The following is a 13,670-nucleotide window of genomic DNA, read 5'->3' as shown; positions in this document are numbered from 1 at the left end:
ATAATAATAATAAAATGTCCTTCTTAAAAAAAGGCACAGAACAGCTAATACAATGCTCATCTTGAGGCAAATCTCTTCCTCTTTCTCTCCTCTATTCTGCCTTTACTCTTAATTTTCTGTGATATGAATAATATAAACAAGCTGATGGTAGTAAAAGAGTGGGACAGAGGAGTGATGTGGTCAGCACTGTCAAACTCTTCATTAGGAGGAATGTGGGTAGTTAGTCATAATTAACTGAGAGAATAGGCTATCCTTTAAAAAATAATCATGATTTAATATGTAACAGGCTAAGACAAATACTACATAATTTTCACTCTCTCTAAACTTGCTCTGCTTAGCCTTTCTCTATTCCTTGTTTTGGAATACATGGCACGAATTAGCAGCCTTACAGGGAATTGACTGTCAGAGTATGTTTCTTTCATTGCTACCATTAAAGGATTGTCCGCAAGCCTGGTCCTATCCAGTCATTCAGCTCTTGAGCCAACCATCCTCATGCCTGTGCCTCTGTCAGTAACTCCTATGTAAGCACATAAGCATTGGGAAATATTTCCGTCACCACTTACTTACCCCTCTGTGGGAAGCACTGATAGTTGGGCATCATCTCTGAACATGGCTTCATTAATTCTTTGTAGTGGCTTTGAACAAATGTGTATTTCCTTTATGGCTGCAGTTAAAAGGCTCTGAAGACACTTGTCTAGGCCTGACAGGAACTGCTACTTCCTCAGCTGTTCAGAGCCGAATCCCGGTGGAGGGGATTATTGATCAAAAAGAGAAAGTAAAAGTAGCTGCTTCTAAAGGAAAGGAGTGTTTGCAGTACTACGTGGGGTATTTGAAAGGTACGTACCTTCAGAGCTATCAATGGTATGAAGAGGCAGGAAGAAAGGTTGTGTCTTAGTTTCTAGGGCCAAGCAAGCTTCAGTTTCATGACAATCCAAAGCTATGGTCTTTCACATGATGAAAAGCTGAAGTTTAGAACTTGTTACACAGAGGTCAGTTTGGTGAAGACTTTTGTATGATTACTGCCCAGGGAAGGATTATAACGGTGACTGAAGCTAGGATTCATTTCACCTTGATTTAGCCATCTTAAAGTTGTGTGTTCATTTAAGATAGTAAATATATTACAATTTCAGTGAATGGAAAGAGAGAGGCAACTTTAAGAGGCTGGCTCAACCCCATGCTGAAACAGATGTATGAAATCATCCTCTGCAGGTCTTCCAATCAGAAATCATTAGTTCTGACTGACCAGAGAGAGGAAACAGGGCTGTTACCTCAGACTGTGCTTGGCTTTTGGATGACTGAAGTTATGTGAAATGAGACCTGCTGCAAGTGCTTCCTGTTTTGACTCATCTACCTTTTGGACTGTATTAGATTGATTTATGTGCAAACCAGGCAGATTTGATGGTATGACAGTTGCCTCAGACTCATTTTGTTGACTATTCCAGTCCTAGTTTCTGTTATGGATTTGCCTTCACACACTTCTGTTCACATGCTTCTGCAATGGAATTTCTCTCATGGTCATGTCCTCACTTGTAAGTGCTGTGATCCATTTGTGATGAAGACCATTAGTTTATGGATTGCTGAAGTCACAAGCTTGTAGAAATAATTCAGCTCAAGTCTCTATATCCAGATTCTGTGCACACCTCACCGTTTCTGCTTATTAGTACTTGGGCAGAAACAACTTACGTGTGTGACGGGTAGTTGACTGATAATCTTTAATTTATCACTTTTAAACTTCAGCAACAAAGGATAGTGGAAGACTAAAGTAGAAAAAAGCCTGTGAATCACTGTCTGAGAGGATTATTTTGCTTTATAGTAATTAATTGCTGTTTTTGCAGTAGCAAATCTGTACTTCTAAAGCATTCACAAGCCACAAAGTGGAGAAAATCAAACATTGATGCTGATCTAATTTTCTCATTTTTATCTCTCTTTTTTTTTTTTTTTTTTTTTTTTTTTTCCCATGAATACCTAACACTCAGATACTGATTTATTAGCTAAGTAATTAAAAAGCTGTCTTTGAAACAATATCTGTCAGTGTTGTTCCTGTAAATGAAGTGCTCTCTTTTAATTTTCCAAGGGGATCTGGAAGAAGGAAGTCAGTGCTTGTACTGATGGGCAACAGATGGCTGCCATTAATAGCTATCTCAACATTAATGGTGAAAGGCAAGAAAACATGGGACAAATTACTCTAACAGCTGTTAATGAAAGATTAAATTTTCTGGCTCATGGATGCAGGGACCTAATTCTTAAGGCTGAGGTAAGAACCTCTGGTGGCAGTTAATTATGGTGTGGCTTTCCATAATAGTATTTAATCTTGTCAGTTGTAGCATCTTCTAGGCAGGAGTAACCAGGGCAATATTGGTGTAAATTTTTAATTCGTAATAATATTATTTTACAATTTGGTGTAAAAAGATACCATGTTGAGAATTAAATTGTTCAGCTATGCCTAGAAAGCATAGAAAATATAGTACCCTCTCTTAAAAGGTCTTTTCTGTAAAGATGGCAAGTAAGGTGAAAACAACACTAATTTGCTAGGGCTGCTCAGCACATTGGTTACAAAACTGGGATTAGAATTCCAATAGGGTTTCACATACCTACTGCTTAGAGTAGGCTTTATGGTTTTTCATTCTTAGACTCTTCTGGTTCCATTTCTAACTGTTGAATAATATAAAAGTCAATTCCCCTGTGAAATGGGAGGCCACTGTGGATTTTTGTGTTGAAACTATTACAAAATTTAAGTGATTTAGACCCAGTGCAAGCAATTCTAAATCATAAATTCAGTTTTTGTTCATCTTTTCATAGGACAAAATTAATGAAATTGGGAGCATGCTCAAAGCCAGACTGATTGAGAAGATAAAGAAGCTTGATGGATATATCTGGAGACTCCAGAGATCTGTAAGTACCTGCACAGCCTTTGTGACAGTATCATGAAAGGTTCATTCACTGTTAATAAAAAATCAGTTGTTTTCACAGTTGTTTTGGTTTGCTCAAACATTTAAATGGCTAATCTGGTGCTAAACTGCAATTCATGCATTGGCAAAAAGAACATTTATTGGTCAAGATCTTTTACCTCTGCACCTAACACTGAGAAGTTCATAACTGCCTTGGAACGGAGTTAAAGCTTTGCTTGTGATCACCGTGTATTTTGATATTTCTTCTTTTTTGGGAACCACTCCAGGCACAGTAAATCGATTTTCTGTCTGAAGCAGCTGGCTGGCCTTCAATAGCCTCACAAAAGATAGCAGGATTGCTCCACGGTGTGGGTAGAGCTTTCACCCAAGTGTGGAAGCAAAGTGGAATCAAGCAGATTCTAAGAAGCAAGCTCCCACTTTACCTGAATAAAATTCAAGATGCTGTCCAGCAAATGCAGAATGAATTGCAAAGTAAGTAAAACCATGCAAAGCAAGGAGAAAAACTGCACAGGACAATGACAGTGCAGGGGGGTGGGGGAGGAAGGATTATAAAAGATGCTGAACTGCACAAATGTTTCTATTTTGATCTAGCAAAAGTAGTGACCTTTGCTCTTACATATTACAGAGAAGGAGCCTTGATGCAATCAGCTCTAAGTAACCCCAGTGTGGTCATCCTTCTAATGAAATCACTGAAGAAGCATTCTCTTGGTCATAAGAGTCTGGGCTCAGTCAGATGAGAACAGAGACCTAGTTCCTTAAGCTGAAGCAGTTATACTAATGGTTCCCTGGCAAGCATTCCATCCCAAAGGGCTGTTCATATCCATCCTTGAGTTTTGAATGCTTGTACTAATCAGATTTCACTTGACCTGTTGTTTTCAAGTCTACCTGGTAGCCAATATTTCTGGATTATGGCCCATATTGAAACTATTGAGAAACATGGTCAGCCATAATTATCTGTGAGAACCTTCAGTTTTCAAAATAAGAGTAACATCTCATTTTGAAACATCTGACATTAGACTCTTTCCTCTCAAAAACAGGATTTAGTTGATACACCTAATATAAGATGTATAAGTGGAACAGGGTTATAGCTAAATGCCCACTTCAGTTTTTCATGACATGGTGTCCACACACACACAGATGTGAAATATGCCTAACTGCCTTGAAAAGCTGACTTTTCCTGTTTTCTGTGTCCCTCCTTCACTTATGTTGGAAGCTGCAAGGATTTAAAATTAAAAACCAAATCGATCTTGGTTATCACTTTGTAACATGTTATTCAAGGATTGTTTCATGTAATGTTTACTTCAGACCCATTAGCAACTTTGAAAGATGCCTACTATGATGTAACCTTGAAGCCACTGGATGAAGTTTGGCAGAAGACAGAAGAGTACGTGAAAAATGTCCAGGCATTTTTGCCCAGGATTATAAATGATGTTTGGCTAATGGAGCCAATCCAGATGGCATTAAGGACTGTTAAAACAGGCTTGGATATGGTTGGTATAATTAATTTATTAATTTCTAATGTTTTGAAGGAAAAGGCTTACAAATTTAAGTCTTAGCTTTGAACTGTGGATACACAAAAATAGTTAATGTTTTTATTTATGGAGATTGTCCCATTATCTTTCCATATAACAAGCTTATGCACAGCTAATTTACTGTTCCTGAAATATCTAACTTGCTTTGACAGTAGTGCTTCGGTAGGACAATATGAGAAGGATTTGCTTTACTGGTTTGGTTCAAATCAACAGCAGTGAACTGCTGCCATTCATGTAGCTTTTGTATTTTCTCTGCAGAGAGGAGGAACTGTGATTCCAATGAACAGTGTACAAACAAACAGGTTTGGGCTCCTGTAGTTGAAATGATAAAGGGCATATCATGACACAAATTTATATTAAGAAAGATATCAATCCCTTTGTAAGCCCCTGTAGCACATGAACTCAGTGAAGTATTGGTATACAATAAGTAATGTTCTTTTAGGAAAGATACGTATTTCTGTCTACTATTTGTTGCTGGAATGACTAAAGTCTGTCTTCTGGATACTAACCACTAAATGACAAGTTGCTGTCAGGCAAGTGATAAATGCTAGAGAGGTTAATATGCAATTTCACTGTTGCTTTAAAGCTCATTATCAAGTACTGACCCTGCACCAAAGCCGTACAGAAGAGTTTTGTAATCTCCTTTTCTGGCTCTCCAATAGACCACACAGCAGATGCTCAGGTGGGCAGAGGCCATGGTTTCTAGAGCTGTGAGCAGGATCTGGAAGCCCTTATTCAACCTTTACAGCTTTTCAGCCAGGTAATTGTTTTTTTTTGGAGGACTTCTGCTGCTGGGTACCATTCTAAATGGATATATGTGTAGTTAACCTTCATATTAGTTTATATGCTTCAGGCTGAAGATAGCAACCTGGCCATTCTTTGCTGTGGGCACATCATATCATGATGTTCATGTTTGTTGTCTACTAGGATAGCCTGCGTTTCAAAAGAAACTACTCAGCAGCAAACAAAATAGCAATAGCTATGATAACTTGGCCTTATATGGCATGTTTCTTTTGTCGGTCTTAGCAATTGTACATCTTTGTTTTGCTATTCTAACCAGACTACAGTTCTTATGAATATTTCACTTCCACATTTCTAATATAGCTACTGCATTTCATCAGTCTACCAGTTAAGGAGCACATGTTGTTTTGCTTGTATTCTGCAGGAACTGTTCAGTGGCAGTGAAACTGCCAGTACTTCCTAAAGCATACTGCTCCCTGGATCTGGCAAGTATTACTAATTATCTCATTGAAGAAAAGCTAATGAGGCCTCTCAAAGATCTCTACAACATCAGTGTTGTTGCAGAGTATTACAGATTCAAACGAAGGATGATGGAGAGTCCCTTTGAACGTAAGCCCTTTCAAAGTGATGCTTTTGTTTTTTAGCTGGGTCAATTTCCAATTCATTCTAGTCTACAAATCCTATCTGGAATAGTGGTTTACGTAGAGATGGTTGCTAATTTATAATTTTCCTTTACACTTCTTTATATATAGTATTTCTTGTAAAACAGTGATTGTATGTATGATATTCACATTGTGGCTAAAGCTGTCATGCAAGAAATGCTCCTCTACTTAACAGTCATGCAAATTTTGCAACTCTTCACATTTCCTACTGTTGAGACTATAAATCAACAGGTGGCATTAATCTGTCTTAGAATCATAGACTGTTTTGGGTTGGAAGAGACCTTAAAGATCATCTAATTCCAACACACCTACAGGGACCCTTCCCACCAGACCAGGTTGCCCAAAGCCCCATCCAGCCTGGCCTTGAACACCTCCAGGGATGGGGTACCCCAACTTATTTGTGTAACCTGTTCCAGTGCCTCACCACCCTAACAGTAAAGTTTTTCTTGATACCTAATTTAAATGTACCCTCTTTTAGTTTAAAGCCATTATCCCTTTCACTACACTCTCTGATACAGTCTTATCTATATGCTCTTGTGACTTGATTCTCCAGTTCAATGCTAGTCATAGAGTCATAGAATGGTTTGGGTTGGAAGATCATCTAATTCCAACTCCCCTGCCATAGGCAGGGACACTTCCCACTAGATGAGGTTGCCCAAAGCCCCATCCTGCCTGGCCTTGAACAATTCCAGGCATGGGACATATACAGCTTCTCTGGGCAACCTGTGCCTCACCACCCTCGTAGTAAAGAATTTCTTCCTACTATCTAGGAAGAAATCAAAATCAATTCAATCTATATCTGCCCTTTTTTAGTTTAAAACCATTACCCCTCATCCTCTCACTGCACCCCCTGACAAAGAGTCCCTCCCCAGATTTCCTGTAGCCCCCTTTATGTAGTGGAAGGCCACTATAAGATCTCCCCAGAGCCTTCTCCAGGCTGAACAAGCCCAGCTCTCTCAGCTTGTCTGCACAGGGGAGGTGCTCCAGGCCCTCGGTGGTCTTCATGGCCCTCTTCTGGGCTTGTTCCAGTATCACCATATCCTTCTTGTGCTGGGGGCCCCAGAGCTGAATGCAGTACATGCAGTCATACCAGGCTTTATCCATACTCTGAATCTGGTAACATCACTTCTGCTGACTCTAGGATGAAAAACAACTCTACCAAATCTTGAGCAGCAGTATTGCCTGAAAAGCACTGCTAAATGCTAAAAGACTGCATTAACAGTCCCAACTGTCCCTTGTAGATAATGGATCTTCCAGAAAGACGTTTTCAATGGCTTCCTTCCAGTAAGCAGACACAATGGAGGGCACTAAGAGTGGGTCTTAGTGACCAAAGAGTCTAATATATCAGGAGTGCTTCTGGACTGCAACTGTGTGTGATACTCTGTTTTGGCAGGGTATTTTTCAATACAGTTAATATTCTTGCTCTTTCCTGTATAGGAATGTGTATGTGGGGGGGAAGGGGGCACCGTAGCTATGATTATCAAATAGCATGACTGTAAATCAAGGTGAGCTTTGAATCCTAACTTATATTTGCCTAAACTTTAGGGCACTCACATGGCTTTATAATGAAAAATAAATCATTAGATCATTTTCTTTCCTGGAGAAATATTTTTTTGCAGAACAACTTTTGACTAATTCAAATGTAATAATAGCTTGGAAAATTCTTTTATGAGTAAACCAGTGAGAAGCTGGTCATGTTGCAATAAGCAAGTAGCAGCACTTTTCTACTACTACTATTCTCATCTTTATTTCAGTACTTTATGTTAAAAACAAGGATTGTTTCAAGTCTCTTGATTTCTCCCTTCTATTGGCTAGTTAAATCTAATAAGTTTGCAGCCTATGTTTGTAGGACCATGACATGACTGACTGTTGATGTAATTTTCTTAACTGCTACAAAGATTAACTTCTAACATATTCATAAAAATGCAACTATCTAATGCAGAAGTACCTGGAGAAGTTGAACTAGAAATAATAACCAATTAAAAACAATACCTAATGAAACTTACAGTCATAAACAAGCTGGGGAGTCATGGAGGACCTTTAAGTGGCTGATGGCATAATGACTGTACTTATGCTATTGATTAGTACATTTTATTTGTAGGCCATGGCATATTTGAAGTGCTGTATACCGCCAAGAAAAATTTATAGATGACTAGCTGAACTCTGTGCTGTTTGCAGTCATATCCCATTCAGTAAAAATGTAATAAAAGGACTGACTTATTGATAATGTACCAGTGTCATACATCATTAAAGGAGTGGCCGGAGACAGAAATGTGCAAAGTCAAGAAATCACACTAAGTCTTAGAAACTTTTATAAAGATGATATGGTGGAAATAACCAGTTCAAATAGTCAGCTTCTGCAGATGTGCTGATAAAATGGAGCTTGCAGAAAATCCCTCCTGACCAGTTTAGGCACAACTGTACGTGATGCAGAAAGCAAGCAGAAGAATCAGGTTAAATCTAACCAGGTATCTAAGCCTGAAGCAAAAGCAGTCAGTCAGCCTGAATTCCTGGAGTCACCTCACTTTGCACTACAAACTCAGCCTGGAAACTCACTACCAGGAGCTTTGCTACAGCTACCTCAAACACCACCTTGCAGATAGTCAATGAAGTTCTTGTGTTACAAGACCAGTGGCTGTCCAAAATGAGGGGATTAGTAAATTAACTTTGCAAATGTGTGACTGCTGCAGGAAGAGAGTTAACTGAGAGACTAAACTGGCAGTTTAAAACTTTTTTCAATTGAGTTTGTTTGCTTAAATAACTTCTAAACTCAGAGGTGTGCCATCTATGGAAATTACTGATTAAAAAAATGTGTAAATTGCTGATTTCATTACAAGTCCTAAAAATTGTTTGGTCAAAACAAATCATAAGAAATGTTAGTAAATGCTGTTCATTAGCAGTTCTATTAATATTTAGTATCATCAGCTTTTGATTGGGACCATATTTAAACCGTGTACAACAAAAATCCAATTACATTTTGTTGTCCAAAAATGCTCATTCTTGTAAGGCACTTCAGGTGCATTTTTTTATTTTGTTTTAAGCCTTCTTGCTGTTTATTACATTTGAGTAACCCAGTGAGGAGATGAAGATTCTCCACCACCCCCCCAAATCTAGTAAAAGCACAACTCAAATCTGTCATATATAATAAGACAAGCCAACTATTTACTGTGTCAGCAGCCAACCACTAGAATCCTTTAGTGAATAATAAAATCAACAGAAAATGGAAACAATGTCTGTAATCTGTAATATTTATGAGGCAAATACTTTCTTTGTTTATGAAGAGTACAAGGTGCTTCACGATATTAATGAAAAATTGATGTTATTCAGGGCAGTGTACTGAGCTGCCCGTATCTTCCTTCAAACCACTTTACATCGTAAATCTGAGGAATTCACACTACTACACTGATGTTTATATATATATTATTTTCCTAGGTGAGCAAGTGCAGTCTCACACAGAAGAAAGTGAAGCCACGTGCAATTACAGATAAGGAAAAAGTCTGTAAGGAGTTTTTTGAAGAAGCACATTCTTGTCTCAGGAACTGCTTCAAAGTTGTAAGTATAGCTATGTCAACCAAGGACTACCCAAGTAGTCAAATGTCATACTTCAGAACAGTACACAGAATTATTGCAAGGATATAGAATTTTAATTGCAGATAACTTTAGAATTAGAACAATAATCCAGACAGGAGAAAAAAAAAAAAGTTGTATCAGCAGAAACATGGAGCGGGGTCCCTGAGATCTACAAAATAGCGACATGACTTTGCAGCACTCTTCAGCATACTAGTTTAGCATTTGGAAATACAAATAAAAGCCTCAAATTCAGGATGAGAATAAAGATTTGTGAACAGTCCTTACAAGGGAGAGGACCAAAATCCAAATTTCCTTTTCAGTTAACTTCCAGGTGTATTGCCAGCTTGCTCTCTCTAGAACAGATGTATGCTTGTACCCCATACGCCAAACAAGTAAAAAAACTCCCTTTCTGTTAAAGGTGGACCCCAAACAATTCTATATTACGTGTATATATGACATGTGTGAATCAAAGAAGTTGAAGGCTGCCTGCAGTTTAGCAGCAGCTTTTGTTCATTTGTGCAACCAAAATTTTGTTCCTGTGGAAATTCCTCCTCAGTGGTAAGTGTCTCTTATTTTCATTCTGAATATTCTGACTGCATTGTTCCAGTACTTTCATATCTGATATTCAAGATCACACAAGAAAATGAAACTAATGAATCTGACTATGGGGTGAGTAAAACAGTCCTATTCCAGGATTAATTCTTCTTGCTCCTTTTCTATCTTATTTATCCTTTCTTCTGCTTACTCAGAAGCACAGCATAACCTATTTGATTCATACTCTAATGGCTTTCTTATTTCCTCCTAAATTGCTGCGTAGAAGGAAGCAGAGGGGATACTTGGGGTATATAAAGGAATTTCATCAGGAGTTCCAATTCTCAGATACTAATTTTGTTTCAACCTTTTTTTTGGTCTAAATAATGCATGTGGATTCATAGTAACAGTAATAAGTATTATATAAATATACTGAATGTACTCAGTGACATATTTTTGTACTTTTCATTCTCTTATAGTGAAACGATCTATCCTCTTTAAACTTACCCTAGAATTTCAAGATTATCATTAGGTATTTTAATGCAGATGTCATCTAGATAGCTATCTTCTGGGAATGTGAAGTTAGCAAGCTGAAAAGCTATCTTCTGGGAATGTGAAGTTAGCAAGTTGAAAAGCTTGAAAGAACAGTAATTCTAGTTTGAAAATTTTGGCATTGCAGTCATTGCACATTTCATTGTGCATTGCTGCAGAATCTAGATTTTGGACAGTTAGTAGTCTAAAAGTGACTGGAGTCATGTGTTTTGCTAACTGTACCTATATTATTTGGTAATTATTGATAAGCGCAGAATTTGAAGGAATGAATTCTTTTTAAGTAAAGAAAAACCCGTGTAAGCCCACAATCCAGAAATATTGTTAGTAAGAAAGTTTAGTCCCTTCCTGTTCACTTTCTTCAGTTACTGCATTACAGTAGTTACTGCACCATACAACCATACAGTTACCATTTCAGTATTATCCTATTCCAGTTCAACTTAACTATTTTGCAATATACATACCCAAAGAACAAATAGCAGTCTGTGCCAGAGAACTGGAGTAATCAGAAACACTTTACCATACGAGGATTACAGCACCTGTCCATGTAGGCACTTTCGGTATTACTAATTCGCACCATACATCATTCCTACATTTAACTTCTCTCTCCATTGGAGATTCTTTTTTGAATTACGCTATTTATTGACTACTAGTTGCTATAGAACTTCATGATCAAAACTTGCTCTTTTATTCACCCCTGTGACATTATTTCTTAGTTTAGACAAAACAAAATGAAAGGACAAAGCCTTCTACAAAATTTGTTATATGCTTTTATCTTTGCACTGAATGAGAACATTAAAGGAAACACACATTATTGTCGTACTAATTACTGCCACATTTGCCCAAGTAATAATTTAAGATATATTTTTACAAGACTGCAATGAGAACACTTACTGCAACTGACAGAACTATGCAGATGAGCCAATTATGTTTTTGATAAAAGTTTAAATTCAAGTGTTTCATTTCTAACTTCTATGCTTCATGCTTTGCTAAGGCTTGGTAATAAGAAAATAAAGATTTGCTTCGGGGGTGTTGGTGTTTTTTCCTTTTTTTTTTTTTTTTTTTTTTAATATACACAATGCAATGTTATTCCTTTGCATTTGTAAACAGACCACCACCTCAAGAGAGTGATTTGGTGACTACAAGCATATTTGTGGTATGCTAAAAACCATTTACAAGTGTTTGCTGGATCTTTATTCACTATCAAAGGGAATGACTACAAATATTTGATAGATAATTGTGTAAGCCATAAAATGTAAGCCTAGAAATCAAACATTCAATATATGTGCAAGCGCATTATTTGCACTTATTCCACATGGCATTATTTGCCTTATTTATTGAGACTACCCTATGTCTAAACAGTAGATGGCCATGAAATTTCAATCTAGGTAGTATCTTGTAGGCAGTAGGTGGTTTTAGCTCTAACAGTTTATGTAAACAACTCAACATATGAATACGACATACAGAGACAAACTTTGTTAAAATTGTGAGCCTGAACATTCAACTGACATTGTGTCAAACAGTTTTAGAATGGCATAGTAGCAAAAAGACTGAAGTCGGTCAGTGCTACTAGTTTACATTATCCCATTTCTAAGAAAAGGGATTGGAATTGCTGTGGATCACAGGCTCAGTTAACAACAACAACAAAAGTATGCTACTAAAACAAGTAGAATACACTGGGATGTATGTATGAAGAGACACATTTAAGATAAGAAATAACTATTATCTATTGAGCTTATTTTATACATTTATTTTTGGACACATTTTTTGAGTTAAGTTGTGGAGCAACTGAGAAAAGACCAGAGGTCTCTCTGTGGGGAAAAAAAAAATATGAAGAGCTGAGGGAAGACATGAGTTAAGTCTTTAAATATGTAAACACACTAAAGAGAAGGAAGTATAACAGACCAAAATGCAGTAAGGGAGAATTAGGTTGGATGTTCTGAAAGAGACTTAAGGACTAGGCTACTCACGCATCATAACAAACAGCCATCTAAGGTCATGAGAACAGAAGAGATGATCTCAGCCAGTAATAGCCATATCTGCACTATTTTCTTTTAGAAAATAATTTTTCTTGTCAAAGGTATTCCATTAGATAGATGAAATAGTTTTAACAGTCCTTATTCAGATCCCTTAAACCTGAGTAATAATGTTCTTCTTTTCCTCCTAACTGTGAATGTATCATCAAATATGAAGAAAGAACATTGCATTTTTATTTCAGTTTGGTGTATCTAGACAAAGCTGTAACTGAAACACTAGAATATTTTTCAACAACTTCTTGAAAACATCATAAATATATATGCTTCTATTTCTCCCTTCATAAATTTCTTGTACTTCAGCATAATAACTTGTATTATGTATCAGTTGTTAATTTCTATCGTTTAAGTACTTACCAAAAACTTAATTGGATTTCATCTCTTCTTCATTGTAGCTTGAGCCTTTTTTGAGTGGTAGATACCAGCCCTGAAGATGGAAGAACACCTTCAGCATCCAAAATAAAATAGCTATTTGGATAGCAATGCTAGGGAAAATAGGGGGTGTTAATGAGATAGTGTTACGATGATTAATAAAGCATAAATAAAATAGAAAGCGTAATAGGGCATATAGTATAAAAGGAAAGCCTTTCACCCAGAAACACCTGAGGCCAGAATAATCACTTCAGTACAATGACAAGAGACTATAATCAATTAGAAGGTATTGCATATGAGAATATCAGTTACTTAAAAATAAAAAAAAAAATCTTTCAGCCGGTAACAGAATTGTTTCCTCAGAAGCCTTGAACCATAGCATGAATACATTGAAAAGATGACAAAAGATCTTTTCCAGTTCAGATTAGTACAAATCGGCTACTTTGTGAAAGCAGCTTTGAACCTATGCAGAGATGCTGGCAACTTTTTCTCCAGAATTGAAACTCATCTGTTCAATACATTCTGGAGAAATTAACCTTTTTCCAGGGAAGTGCCACAACACACGAGGTCTAAGAAAAAAATAAGATGGCTAAAAAGATACAAAGGAAAGCACTTAATCATTTTCATGCTGGCTTGTTTTTCCCTTATCAATGTACTCATTGGTAAAAGAGAAGAAGCCTTCTTGGTATCTGTTCACCGGTTTCACATTCTCCGTTTGTGTCTTTAGAAGTCCCTTCTTGGAAGTTAGTTTACATGTTGGGAAGAAGTCCA

At 37.1% G+C, this 13,670-nt stretch overlaps 1 protein-coding gene and 1 long non-coding RNA gene across 2 annotated transcripts in view; one reads left to right on the top strand and one right to left on the bottom strand.

The window, feature by feature from the left end:
- LOC118174475 overlaps positions 1–10,446 on the top strand; it is an 84,223-nt gene extending 73,777 nt beyond the window's left edge. Inside the window, 10 exon segments of the mRNA XM_035339827.1 lie at positions 671–883; positions 2,075–2,254; positions 2,800–2,892; positions 3,185–3,380; positions 4,215–4,399; positions 5,104–5,201; positions 5,607–5,817; positions 9,277–9,396; positions 9,833–9,972; positions 10,425–10,446. Coding sequence (XP_035195718.1) covers positions 671–883; positions 2,075–2,254; positions 2,800–2,892; positions 3,185–3,380; positions 4,215–4,399; positions 5,104–5,201; positions 5,607–5,817; positions 9,277–9,396; positions 9,833–9,972; positions 10,425–10,446 — 1,458 coding nt within the window.
- A 1,339-nt stretch (positions 10,447–11,785) lies between these two features.
- The window catches only part of LOC118174355, a 63,572-nt gene continuing 61,687 nt past the window's right edge, over positions 11,786–13,670 (bottom strand). Inside the window, exon 3 of the long non-coding RNA XR_004754623.1 lies at positions 11,786–12,954. This is a non-coding gene — a long non-coding RNA (uncharacterized LOC118174355). The remainder of the gene's footprint in view (positions 12,955–13,670) is intronic.

Source organism: Oxyura jamaicensis, chromosome 14 (genome assembly GCF_011077185.1).
Source record: "Oxyura jamaicensis isolate SHBP4307 breed ruddy duck chromosome 14, BPBGC_Ojam_1.0, whole genome shotgun sequence".
Classification (NCBI taxonomy): domain Eukaryota; kingdom Metazoa; phylum Chordata; class Aves; order Anseriformes; family Anatidae; genus Oxyura; species Oxyura jamaicensis.
This window is presented reverse-complemented; position numbering and strand designations above follow the sequence as displayed.